The sequence below is a fragment of the Barbus barbus genome, assembly GCF_936440315.1.
Source record: "Barbus barbus genome assembly, chromosome: 31".
Classification (NCBI taxonomy): Eukaryota; Metazoa; Chordata; class Actinopteri; order Cypriniformes; family Cyprinidae; genus Barbus; species Barbus barbus.
In genome coordinates, this window is record NC_136759.1 from 27,159,975 (window position 1) to 27,174,207 (window position 14,233).

General features: G+C 40.6%; 1 protein-coding gene across 3 annotated transcripts in view; it reads right to left on the reverse strand.

Annotated features, from left to right (window-relative positions):
* Window positions 1-14,233, reverse strand: part of dock10 (dedicator of cytokinesis 10) — a 106,067-nt gene that overhangs the window by 55,500 nt on the left and 36,334 nt on the right. For all 3 annotated transcript variants that reach the window (XM_079386963.1, XM_079386962.1, XM_079386964.1), the window contains exon 2: window positions 1,853-1,972. In XM_079386963.1, coding sequence (XP_079243089.1) covers window positions 1,853-1,972 — 120 coding nt within the window. The remainder of the gene's footprint in view (window positions 1-1,852; window positions 1,973-14,233) is intronic.

Sequence of the window (14,233 nt, forward strand, 5' to 3'; positions counted from 1 at the left end):
TGAGAGATTTTAACCACTTTTCATTAAGACCCTAAAGAATCATATCAACTAGCATCTGATGACTCATTTAATGCATATGCATTTTTAGGAGTTTCCCTTTCAGATGGAATATTTACGAGAGGTGCGTGTTTAAATAAATCATGCAAAACGATTTACTGTACCATAGTTTGCAGTAGTCAGTATTTGCGCCATTACTAAGTGCCCCCCCAAAAAACATGTTTTAACCCATTTTGCACCTGTGCTGTTAGCAGATTACATGCACCTGATTATCGGCTCTACGCTGATTTGAGCTGTTCTTGGCAGATTGCATTGGTCTTTATGGAACTGATCTGCATCTGTATTCTCTAAGTTGTACATTGTCAGTAAAACTCCCACATAATTTTCCACTTCCATTTGTGCTTTTATGTGATTGCGGTCTCATACTAATTTGTTCTTACTCTGCAAGCATTTCACACCTCTCTCTAGTATGAGACATATCTTTTGTTTTATTCATCCATTATTTGCCTTTATTCTGACATTGCTTGCCAGAGCCAGAGTAGTTAAATCAGAGATGGATATATGTGAATAAAAGCTTAAATTAAATCTGTTCATCATATAAAGCAATCATATATCCAGTAAACTGCTCTATTCATATTGATTCATTTATGACACCTTTATGCTGTTTTTGGACTTTGATTACCTGGACTTTAAGAAGAAAGAAACAGAAAACTTGAACTGTCACTTTAAGCTGTGTGTCATCAGCAAGTCACTTCCTGTCGCACCTATAGTTAGTGCAGTAGGAGGAAAGCAACTGCACCATCTGGCTCAGCCGTCTCTCAAGTTTTTGCACACATCAGCATGACATCAGAGCAATATTGCTCATCTCAAACAAGCCTGCTGTTTGCAGATATCACAGAAATGAAGTGCTATAAACTGAATTCTACCTGACTCAAAATGATCTGTGACTTCTCTTATAAAACAACACGTCAAAAAAAGATAAAAACAAACATTTATCTTGAACATAATCTGAAAGTTTATTCATCGTATTGAAGTCTCTCCTCCATTGACATCCATTTAAAAAAAGGGTCTCTCATCTTCTCCCCAGTGTACCACAACAAGAATTTTTATTTGAATTATTTGGCAACATTAGAGGCTCTGATTTAATAAAGACATGCGGAAGATGTAGCTTCCTGATGTAGCTTCCTCAACCACATGTGTTTTTATTTTGGAAAAATTACGCAATACTTTCCACACGATGACTGTTTATAGTGACCACGTCCATCAGTCTATATAAAATATAACACAAGTTGTAATATCCACAGTAAAATCTACTCATAACAGTTCCACCATCCACCAGTAGAGGTCCCAATCACATCTGTGGTGGATTCATGATACGCTGCATCTGGAATTCATTAACGCCGTGTGTATATATATTCACTGTGCCCAGTGCTGCCCTACTGCCGGTTTCTCTGGATTACTCAGCTTGATTGCTGATTTGGAATTGTTGGTGCTGCCTTTCTGCCTTCCATTTTCATCATGAACACAGCAATATGAGGTGTGATGTTTGTGTGTGCTCACTGAGAAACGTCACACAAGCCGTGTTTATATTTGTGCCATGTAAAGCCCAGATCTATGTGTGAAAGAGGATGTGGTCGGAAAGGTCTCGGCTGTTTTCAGTGCTGCACACAGGGAGAAGATTTAACAAATACGCAAGCATGCACACAGTCATTCAACACCTACTTTCAAAAAAGACCCTTTTTAGAGCATTTTCAAAATGTCAAAAACAGTCCCATCATCACGGGACGTAAATGCATGAACACAACAGATATGTACAAGAAAACACTCGCACACAGAGAGAGGGCGAAGCACTCACGGTGAAGTCGAGGTCTGGGAATAGCAGGAGATCTTGAAGAGGATCTTCTCTGAGCTCAGGTTCAAGCTCTGAAATCACAGCCTCATAGTCCAGAGGGTCGATCAGTTTGGGCTTCTCCTGCTGGGAGATACAAAGAAAAACATATCATCACCAACAATATCAGAATGCAAGAGTGTTAGCACTTTTCACAAGGACAGTGCACTCAATTTAAATTTGTACTGAGTGTTAAACCTGCTTAAAGGGGTCAGGTTTTCCTTTGCCTTTGGAGTGTTACAAGCTGTTTGTGCATATAGACTATACGATATGTAAAGTTCCAAAGACTAAAGTCTCAAACCCAAAGAGATATTCTTAATAAAAATCAAGACTCGTCCACGCTTTCCTAAAATGGCTCATTCAAACACACCCCACAAATCTACGCCACTGTGTGGGAGGATCTGCATAACACCGCCCAAATGTGTACGCAAAGAAAGAAGACATAACTTTTATTCTTGCTGTAGTATTGTTGTTGTGGACACTGTGTTTCCACGACACACACACATACGTAACATTTCCATCACACGCTTGAGGTATTCGGCCAATCACAACGCACTGGATAGCTGACCAATCAGAGCACGCCTCACTTTTCAGAACGATGAGCTTTGTAAAAATCAACGCGTTTCAGAGAGGAACAACAATAATGTATGATATGTGGAAAATAAGGTCTCTGACTCTATACTTCACAAAACCTCTGATGGTGAAGTTTTAAGTGGAATCAAACCCACTTCAGAATAAAGCTACATGCATGGAAAACAGGTGGGTCTCTCAGCCAAAAATGAACCTGAGCCAACAATGCTTAAAAGTGTTAAGATCCAATAGATTAACTGGGAATAAGGACATGGGCGATGCTCTTCACAGATTTCCCAACAAAAAATATCAACAACAACAACAAAAAACCCCTGTAAACCGATAAACCTTTGTGCAAACAAACTGAACTGTAAGGTTGTGTGTCCTGTAAAGGTTAACCATGTTGTCCATTCAGAAAGTACCCAGATGACACACTGATTTGGGGATTTTCTGTCATGCTTTGTGTCAGATCCTCTTCTGCTGTGTTAGGTTGACATTTTCAGGTCATTCCAGAGATGTTTGATTGGGTTCAAGCCTGGCCACTCAAGGACACTCACAGAGTCGACCCTAAACTACTCTTGTTTTGTCTCATCTGTGTGTTTATTGAACCTTCTACCCAGTCTGAGGTCATTAACTCTCTTAATCATGTTTTCATTAAGGAGATTTCCTTCTACCCTGACCAGTTCCCCAGTCCCAGTCTCTGAAAACCACCACCCTTCACCAGCAGAAAGCTATTGTGCAGATGCTAAGCAGTGCTTTGGTTCCTCCAAACATGATGCTTGGAGATGAGGTTTATCAAACCACAGAATCCTGCTTTCCCTGTTACTCAGTTAGGCGGCAAGATATAGAAAAAAAAAATCCACTGTGCTATTGGAAAGCCTTAAATGGATAGTTCACCCAAAAAGGAAAATTCTGTCATTAATTACTCACCCTCATGTCATTTCAAACCCTTTGGAACACAATCTGAGGGAACTACCATGGTCAAGACACAGAAACGTACTGTAGTAAGGACATCGGTAAAATAGTCCATGTGACATCAGTGGTTCAACCGGAAGTTTATGAAGCTTCCAGAATACCTTTTGTGCACAAAGAAACCAAAAATAACGCCTTTATTCAACAATTTCTTCAGTAACACTTTAGAATAGGGAACACTTATTCACTATTAACTACAACTTTTCCCTCAATAAATTCCTAATTTGCTGCTTATTAATAGTTTGTAAGGTAGTTGTTAAGTTTAGGTATTGGGTAGGATTAGGGATGTAGAATAAGGCATTAATATGTGCTTAATTAGTACTAATGGCTTATATTCTAGTAATATGCATGCTAATAAGCAGCTAGTTAAGAGACCCTAAAATAAAGTGTTACCATTTCATCTCTTCCATGTTCACAACAGTACCATGATGCACAAAAAGTATTCTTGTAGCTTCATACAATTACAGTTGAACCACTGATGTCACATGGACTATTTTAATGTTTCTGGGCCTTGAACGTGGTAGTATCCTTGCTGTCTATGCGGGGTCAGAAAGCCCTTGGACTTCATCAAAAATATCTAAATTTGTGTCCTGAAGATGAACGAATGTATTACGGGTTTGGAATGACATGAACTATCCCTGACATGAACTACAGTACATTTGTTGTAGTCTTCTTTAGATCTGTGCATCGAAACAATCTCACAATTTAACAGACACATAAAGATATCATATTCAATAGACTGAATTTGCCACAGGTAGACTCCAGTCAAAGTGTAGAAACATGTCAGAGCTGTGGCCCAGTTGTCCATGCCTTAGGTCTTCAACCCTGCTCCTGGAGACACACTGTCCTGCAAAGTTTGTTTCCAACCTGCTTCAGTGCACCTTCCTGTGATTTTTCAAGCAATCCTGAAGAGCTTGATTAGCTGGTTCAGGTGTGTTTAATTAGGAGCTAAACTCTGCTGGACAGTAGGTTTGCAGGAGCAGGATTGAAGACCTCTGGTCTATGCTCATGACATGTATGCGGTTGACCGGAGTTTGATTCCAGGCTTGTGAGGTCCTTTTCTGGTGCCAATCCTCGACTCTTCTCCCCTACTATTCCCTGCCACATCTCTACTGTCTCTTTCCAAAGACCCAAAAATTCCAAACCTGTTCCTGGAGTATCACCTAAAGTAAACACACCTAAACCAGCTAATTAAGATCTTCAGGATCACCAGAAACTTTGGCTGCATTTATGCTGCGTTCCAGGCAGGTTTTTGAGCCCGTAAGTCACGACTTCAAACCATGACTCACGAGTTTGTAGCGTTCCAGGCAAGTCACGCCAAACTGATTTATTTCTCATTTATTTCTTTATCTTTTTTGATTTATTGATCTATTTCTCACCGTGTACCATTTGCATAAACACCGCATCCGTAGGGGCTGCCATTATTGTTTCGCGGGCTATGTGATGTCAGAGCGCGGAACTGGGAGTACATCGATCTAGTACGAGTTCACGGGTGGGAAGTCACGGGTTTGACTGCTGTTCCAGTGCACTTTCACGGGTAGAAGGTTGGCAAGACATGGATTACGGGTTGCCTGGAACGCAGCATTACACTGGCACAAAAATTCTGATTTTCTTGCTCACATCTGACACAGATCAGAATTTGTTGCAAACGTGTAAACACAAAAATCTGCACAAGATCCGTTTTTTCGCATCTGATCTGGGCCACTTCCAAATGTGGATTTTAATCGGATACATATCCGGGATCTGGGCATCTGACCTGTGTCTAAACACACAAAATATTCAATTCCCCTCAGAACTCTTGAGTCCCTACAATGTGAGAGCAACCTGTTTGGCCATAAAGACAGCGTTTAAATGCTGGCGTGCTGCATGCGCTTGCATTTTATTGAGGCAGGAACTTTATATATAAGAATATATATATAAGAAATTCCACAATATTCAGGAGCTGGGTTTCAACCCTTGCCCCATGATTTTTATAAATATAATAGATTCTCTATTAAAAGCTACATAATGAATGTAAATGTGAATGAATGTGCGAATGAATAGATATCGAATACCAGTTGTGTCTAAAGTGAATGTAAACAGACGGGCCATAAAATTGGATCTGTGCATTAAGACTTGCAGTGCAAATGCAGCCAAAGGCAAGTCTGTTGGAGCTAAAATCTGTGGGATGCTGGCCATCCTGGAGCAGAATTGATCTCTCTTGGTGTATAGAAATAGGAAACACTTGAAGAAAATTTCAAGTGTCATAGTAAAGGTTCTGAATTCTTACATTAATGTGACATTTCAGTGTTTTCTTTAAAAACAAATCACAAGCATATCACAATTATGAGGGTATGAAGTGAAGAGTGATGTGGGAAAAAAAAACAAACATTTATAACGTTTTAAGCTTGTTCCTGGAGCCCCCAACACTGCTCATTTTGCATGTTGCCTTAATCAAACACATGATTCAACTCATCAGCCCATTAGTTGAGAATCCAAGACCTGAAACCGGTTTGAGAGACAAAGGAGACATTCAAAATGTGCCGTGACATTCAAATAAAGAGTTTTGGAAGGAAGTGTCTAATCTGATTTAACGTCTGGTCACTCGTAACCACTTCTTAACGCCCAGTTTTTGGTCAAGCTCAAAAACTGAAGCTATTCAACCCTGTTTCCAACTTTATGAATAATCTGTTTTTTTTTTATCTTTTCCTTTGTGGTCAAAAATATATAAGATCATCAGACTCAGAAGTGTAGCCACTTTAATCACAAACATGATGAAACACAAAGACTGATGACCAATGAGTCGGAATTACAAAAGACTCATCGTATAAATAACCTATGGGAGAAACTGTAAAGCTCAATACAGCATATGGAAACTCCAACTGTTAGCTAAAACTACATTTTCAACAGTTGTACAAAAAAACAATCATAAAAAACATGTGCTCTCCAAATCTTTGATCAAAACATTTAACATGCCACTTCTCTGATGTATGAGGGCTGGGTAATAAAGCTGTCAAATAGCCAGACTAGTTCAATATGTCCTCTAAAGCGACCTGTCACTCACATTATATTACTGCAGCAATTACAACAACGATCAAGAACAATCATCCAAACAATTCCTGATGGACAAAACCAAGTCCCCCTTATGTTTTATCATTGGTTGGTTATTGTGAGTGATGAGCAGCATCTGAAATGTCTGGAGCAGTTGAATGAGGTAACGTAACTATGCTCTAAAAAGCACTGGGTTATTTTTTATAGTTGAGACTGTTGCGTGAGGAAGCTGGGTTGATTTGACCTAATTTGGGTTGATAATGGTTCATAATCAGTAACCCAGCGGTGGTGGTTTGGGAATGTGGACGTGAAAGAGAGCATGCATGTCACGCAAGTTCAAACGCAAACGGTTCTCTGTGTGCCGATAGTATGACACCAATCTGACAGGAATATGTGTGGCAAATAACAGAAAACTAATCGAAGCAAATGGACAAATTTTGACTCTGTCTCAGTTGATGAGTTTGTTCTTTTAAAACTGGACCGGTGAGCGGGAAGATGAACTGAAAAAACAGAAATGACACTTAAGATGAGCCTATCCAGGTTTGACGCAACTGGATTTTTATCTGTTCTTCATCAGGAACTGCACAGTTAAACATGTATTTTTTAAATTAAACAACAAAGACTGATGGCTTAAACAGAAACATATAAGCAACTATAAGCACAAAGAAGCTCTAAAAGAGGCCTTGGGATATGGTTATTTTTCTTTCGTTTTTTTTCTTTCTTACATTTTTGTGATTACAACCTAATTTTCACATAATATCAACTTAATAAAAGTTGTTTTCTCATTATCTCTGATGTATAATAAACTAATTTTCTTGTGATCTCAACATGACGAAATGCACAAGCGAATAGCAGCATGGATTATTATTGCACAATGCATATAGTAGTAAACAGACTAGTAGTAAAGACCATCGACTCTACCGTGCGACTCCACCGGGCAGGGACACCGGCAAGGGATAGTAGTAGCTTTTTATTTAATTTTTTCATTGATATGTTTATCATTGAAATGTTGTTGTTATATGCATGTGTTAATTTTATTTAATTTCTTTATTTTCTTAAATATGTGGGTAGATAGTATTTATAGAGTTGTAACTTTTTAGTTTTAGTTACTTTTTCTTATTTGTAAGTCGCTTTGGACAAAAGCGTCTGCTAAATGACAAAAGTAAAAGTAAGTAAAAGTAAACAGTATATTGCACATCACTAACATAGCATATTGTAAATGTTTAATGAGAAGTAAACTCAGAATGAGGAGATAACTCAGCAGGTTATTTTTCAGTTATTTTTCAGTATATTTGTGCATCTATGAATTGATCTAAAGCACCTGCCTGATGGGAGGATCTTAAACTAGCTATGAGTGAAGTCCTTAATGATGCTTTTGGCCCTTTTCATACAGCGAGTCGTGCAAAACTGTTCAAGTGACGGCAGTTCAGGGCCAACGATACCCTGTGCTGTTTTTACAACCAGCTGAAGGGCTTTTTTTGGCAGCTTTGGTACCAGACTGTCATGCAGTCAGATAAGATGCTCTTTATAGCACATCTGTGAAAGATGGCCAACCACTTATGAGGAAGGTTAGCTCTCCTTAGTCTTCTCAGAAAGTAGAGGCGTTGTTGTGCTTTGCCAGGACCAGAAGAGGTCCTCTCTGATGCTAACTCCCAGAAACATAATGTAACTCCTCATGCTTTTGAAATAAAATTATATTAAATGACTTGTTTATGATTTTTACTTGTCATGTGGGATAGGCTATCTGACTATACAGCTTCTGACCAAAACAGACTCGTGATCATTACTGCTTTATTTGCTCACACTTTATTTTAAGGTCCAAATCTTGCTATTAACAAACCATTAACTTTGGCCTCAATAAATTCCTAACCCGCTGCTTATTAATAGTTAGTAAGGTAGTTGTTAAGTTTAGGTATTGGGCAGGATTATGGATGTAGAATATACAGAACATGTGCTTTATAAACACTAATAAACAGCCAATATGCTAATAAGCAACTAGTTAAGAGTGAGAATGGGTCCCTATACTAAAGTGTTACTCTTTATTTATTCAGAAACAGAAGTACTTGTGTATTTTATTATTGTATTAATTAATTTTGTTAGTTTACAGTTACAAGTATCTGTATGTGTGTTCTGTTTCTGTCTGTTATAAGTATATGTGTGTGCTCTCCTTTTTACTGAAGCATGTATTTCAGCTCAACCTCCCCATGCAGAGGATATTTAACATAAACAATACATTAAATAATATACTATGCATGGCATCACTGGTATAATCTGTAGAAAACACATCACAGTGCTTTGTCTTTCATTTATTTTGCACTTTGCTTCAGAGAACACAAAACACCAAGAGCTGTCCTGTCAGTAGCTAATACTATACTCAACCCTGCTCATAAGTACAGTTTAAAATGAGAAATACAAGCCAGTTACATTATCTTGAAAAACAAGAGAGGAAACAGTGGGTCAGGACACAAACCCTGCAGGGCCTACAGACCATGATGCCATTTCTCATTGATGAAGGCAAGTTAATCTGCTATCAATTGATTCCAAATGTTCCCACAGAACAGCAGAAAATACAGAGAGATCGCGTGGAGGAAACGCAACTGAACACTGAGACATTAGTCATTTTCCCAAATAAACCAGCATACACACATCAGACACTGACAACGGCTTCCTGTGTCGCAGATCTGATGCTAATATCAGCACCTTCAGATACTAAATCAGATTTAAACAGAAGAAATCCAACACCGCTGACAACGCAGTCTGACACATGTGCAATAACAGAACTGTAGATGTCCATGAACCTATCAACATCTGTGATATTTTTCATTTTGGATTATATAGAAAACCTACATTTTTAAGCTTGTTCTGTGAGTCAGTTTACACAAAATTTGGCATATAGTAAGAAAAGTAAAAATGAATTTTAATTTGTTTAGTCATCCAGTTGATATGGTAGAAATCAATAATTCCCTAATTAATAACTAACTACACTCTTAAAAATAAAGGTGTTTCAAAAGGTTCTTCAAGCGATGCCATAGAAGAACTATTTTTGGTTCCACAAAGAACCATTCAGTTAAAGATTCTTTAAAGAACCATCTCTTTCTTACCTTTTTATAATCTGAAGACCCTTCTTTTGCCACAAAGAACCTTTTGTGAAACAGAAAGGTTCTTCAGATCTTAAAATTACTTAATGGAAGCATTTAGACAAAACGTTTTTTCTACATAAAGCACCTTTATTTTTAAGAGTGTAGCCTTAATATATATATATATATATATATATATATATATATATATATATATGCTGAACACTTTTGTTTTTGCCCTGATTTTTCATGAACAGGGTTAACCCTGTGGAGAAACGGGAACTCCAGAACTGTACCAATCGGACAGTTAACTGGGTCGAGCTGGCGGTCTCCGCACCATGAAGTGAAGAGTGTCCACTCCAGGGCGTACAGTTTCCTCGTAAAGGGAACTCTTGATTGGAGGATGGTCTCGACGACCTCAGTTGAGAGACCGGAAGCTATGAGCTGTGCCCCCTCAGTGGCCACACCCACAGCTCCGGGCGAGGGTGGACGATTGTGCCCCCCGCCTGTGAGAGGAGTTCTCCCCTGACGGGAATCTCCCATGGAGTGCCGTCGAGGAGGGAAATCAGGTCCGCGAACCATACTCGGTCCGGCCAGAACGGCGCTACCAGTAGTAGACTGACCTTGTCCCGGTGCACTCTCGCCAGAACTCCCGGGAGCAGAGCGATAGGGGGAAAGCGTACAGACGAAGCCTCGGCCAAGTCTGCACCATAGCATCCAGTCCTAGAGGAGCTGAAGGAGTCAGAGAGAACCAGAGGGGACATTACGCTGACTCTATAGTCGCAAACAGGTCCATCTGTGTCTGGCCAAACTCTCTTCATATCTGCTTCACCACCTCAGGGACGTTCTGTCTCGACAGAACGTCTGTTCCCACATTGAGATGCCCCGGAATGTGTACTGCTCTTAATGAGAGGAGTTTGCCCTGGGACCACACAAGGATCTGGTGCGCCAGCTTGTGGAAGGGTCGCGACCGCAGACCTCCCTGGTGGTTTATGTACGAGACCACCGACGTGCTGTCAGTGTGCACCAACACGTGGTGATCTCTTAGGTCTGGGAGGAAGTGTTTGAGTGCTCGAAACATGGCCAGCATCTCCAGCCAATTGATATGCCATGTCAGATGGCGGCCACTCCACAGACCGCGGGCAGGGTGGCCACTCATGACCGCTCCCCAAACGGTGAGGGACGCGTCCGTCGCTAGTGTTACATGGCGACAAGGAGCTCCCAGCACCGGGCCCTGGGACAAGAACCAAGGTTTCCTAAACATGTCTGAGGCATGTATGCATCGTCTCGTGACCTTGAAAGTGCGGAGTGGGTTTCCCCTCGGGGGGGGGGGGGGGGGACTCCTTGGTCTTCAGCCACCACTGTAGGGGTCTTATGTACAGCAGGCCAAAAGGTATCACGTTGGACACAGCTGCCATCAGACCCAGCAGTCTCTGAAACTGCTTGACAGTGAGTGACTGGCCTTCTTTCACTTTCTTGACTGCTGTGAGGATCGACTCGATACGAGCAGGGGACAGGTGTGCCTGCATCGTGGTCGAATCCCACACCACGCCCAGATAAGTGGTCCTCTGTAATGGAGAAAGCACACTTTCCTCAGCGTTTAGTCTTAACCCCAAGTCTTTCATGTGGGCGAGAACGACATCTCGATGTCGAGCCGCCGTTTGCTCTGATTGAGCTAGGATCAACCAATCATCGATATAATTCAGTATGCGGATGCCCTGAAGCTGCAGTGGGGCCAGTGCCGTATCCACACACTTTGTGAAAGTACGGGGTGAGAGTGCTAGGCCAAAGGGAAGAACTTGATATTGGTAAGCTTCGCCCCCTGAAAGAAAACCTCAGAAACTGAGTGACTGGGAAGGATGGAGACATGGAAGTACGTGTCATTTAGATCTATCATGACAAACCAGTCCTCGGACCTGATTTGAGACACGACATGTTTGATAGTGAGAACTTTAGTCGCATGACTGAGCGGTTCAGTTGACGCAGATCTAAAGTGGGACGCAGCCCTCCATCCTTCTTTGGAACTATGAAGTACTGGCTATAAAATTCTGACTGTCTCTCATGAGGAGGGACCACCTCGATGGCCTGCTTCCTCAGCAAAGTATTGACTTCTTGTTCCATCACCACAGCCTGCTCGGGGCTGGCCCGAGTCGGGATGACCGGTAGGCCCCCGGAGCGCCGAATTGAATATGATAGCCTCTCCCTACCGTGCGCAGGACCCAACGAGATACATTGGTAGTAGCTTCCACGCTGCCAAGTAATCTACTAAGGGAATCAGTGGTGTAATAGGAGCGGCTAGATCGGTGCCCTGAAGCGGCGCACCAGCAGGGGGCGACCGATCTACACTTCACTGCTGGTTATACCCTGTATAATTGTGTATGTGACAAATAAAAATCGGGAATCTTGAATCTAACTGCTGCAGACCTCTGAAGAGGTGGCGAGTTTTTCAACTCCGATACGTCTCCGGGCGGAAAGAATGCTTGCTGGGGACGGCTGCGCCCTGAAACACCGGCGGGGTGGCAGACTGATCCCCTGAGGGCACTGAGGCAAGACAGGCACCATGTAATGCAGTGTGCACCGCCCCACCCCAGTAGGGGTCGCCCTCAAAAGTCCGGGACCACATATATCAGGACTTCTTCGCTGTGGACCTCCTAGCCTGAATGACAGCCCGCAGGTCCGTCCGGTGTGGAGGTGGTGGCCTTACTCGCAGAAAGCACTCATCTAACCTGCTTCTCTGTGGCTCGGATTTTTTCATGATCCTGGTCATGACGTCACCCGCCCGTGACGCCTCGCCCTTCCATTGGACTGATTGTACCGATGATTCAGAGCGCGGTCACGCTGAAGGCGTTCCCTAAGCGTTTTCGGACGCAGCTCGAGTTCCTGAAGGGGAAACACCACTGCGCTTGTGAGTACATCTGCCGGCGCCGGTATTTTTCAAATTAACGACGGTTGTTTACGGCGACGCAAAGAATTGTGGGTTATCTGTAGCAGTGAAGGATACACCTGATGCATCCTCCGAATTCCTGTGAAAGAAGGTCGCATTTGAAGGTCGCATTCGGAGTGTCCTACTTGCTTTTCTGAAATGAGACAGCCTCGATGACGTATGCACCCTTCAAATGAGACCTCCGGAGGACGCATCCTTCTAAATGAGACACAGCTTTTGTGAATGTAGGCTATCTGAAGGGAACCGACTGTCCCCAGAAACGAGTCGTTGGCTTTTTTCTTTCATCTTACCTATAATGCCTAATAAAGCAGCGTTTATGAGCATGGACGGTGCTGCTTTGTGTACAGGTGCTTACAGGGAATTTCCCAGAGGGAAATTACCACTATATTAAGCCCCTCCTAAAGCGCCACCTCTTGGCAGAGAATGAATTTTCATTTCCAATAAGCCTTTGTTGCTGCTTATGGTCAGGTCAATGCAAATATCGACCCATGTTTTTAAGTAGCAAAGACATAGTGTTGTAAATTAGAAAGAAGTTAATGTGCCTTCTAAAAATCTAAACAATTAAGACAGTAATATTTATTCGTTTTAAATTAATATAATAATTTATATGCTTGATTTATCCCTTTTCATAAAAATGGTCTAAAGGCTGAAATGCTGTTGTATAAGATTTTTGTATTTGTGAAACCTGTATATGAACTGTAAATCATGTGGCTTAATACTGTATCTTACCATAGACACTGTCCAACCTCGCTCATACTTTGTTCATTTTACTTGTGCAGCTCTTAAAATGGGTCATAAATTGGCTTAAATTTATTTTTAAACATTCTGCAAATACCCTGTAAATAGTGAAATAAGATTCCTTCCTTCATATTTGTTGATATTTGTGTATTGAAAATATTTTTGATTGACATTTAGACTCCTATCTGATTTTCTATATTAAAAATATTTTTTTTTTTTATTTGGGCTAGTTAAATGAATTTTCAGGCTACCAAAATCTGAAGAGTACCTGCCCGAAGGGCTACCAGGGATTTAGAAATTTTGCGAGCCCTGTATATATATATATATATATATATATACCTTTTGCATTGCCGGGTCAGTTTTGACCTGGCAAAACGTGAGCTTATAAAACAGTCATATTCAGTCATATTTTTTATTTTGTTATTTGTTTTTACCTAAAAACATATAATATCAGATCAGTAATTCTCATTAATGAATCAATTTGCAAAAATGTTAAAGTTTTGAATGTTACCGTGGTTTACTATGTTATACATTTACCCCCCTTTATTGATTAAAAAAAAAAAAAAAAAAAAAAAAATCGAGATTCTTTGAAATTTTTTATTTTTACTAGAAATACAGATTTGTTTCTTCTGTAAGAATTTTTTTTTCAACATTCAGAGAAATTTTATTTCAATATATCATTATATGAAATTTATAAAAACATATAAACTGATAATTACCAGTATTATCTCTAATGGAATTAAGTAACACTTTACTTTTTACAGTATATTTAGATTGTGACACTAAGATCAGAGTACTGTACATAATAACTGATAAATTAATTTTGCTAATTAGTCAGATTTGTGCGCACACCTCAGAATGAAAGTGGCTAGTGGTTGCTTAGGAACGATATCCACAAAAATAATCTCATAATTTCATTGTCATCAAGACAATATTTTCCTCTATACAGTCAGGCTTTGGAGAACAAGAAACAATCACTACTAGTAACATAACAGAGGAAAGTCTTAGTCCATGGCA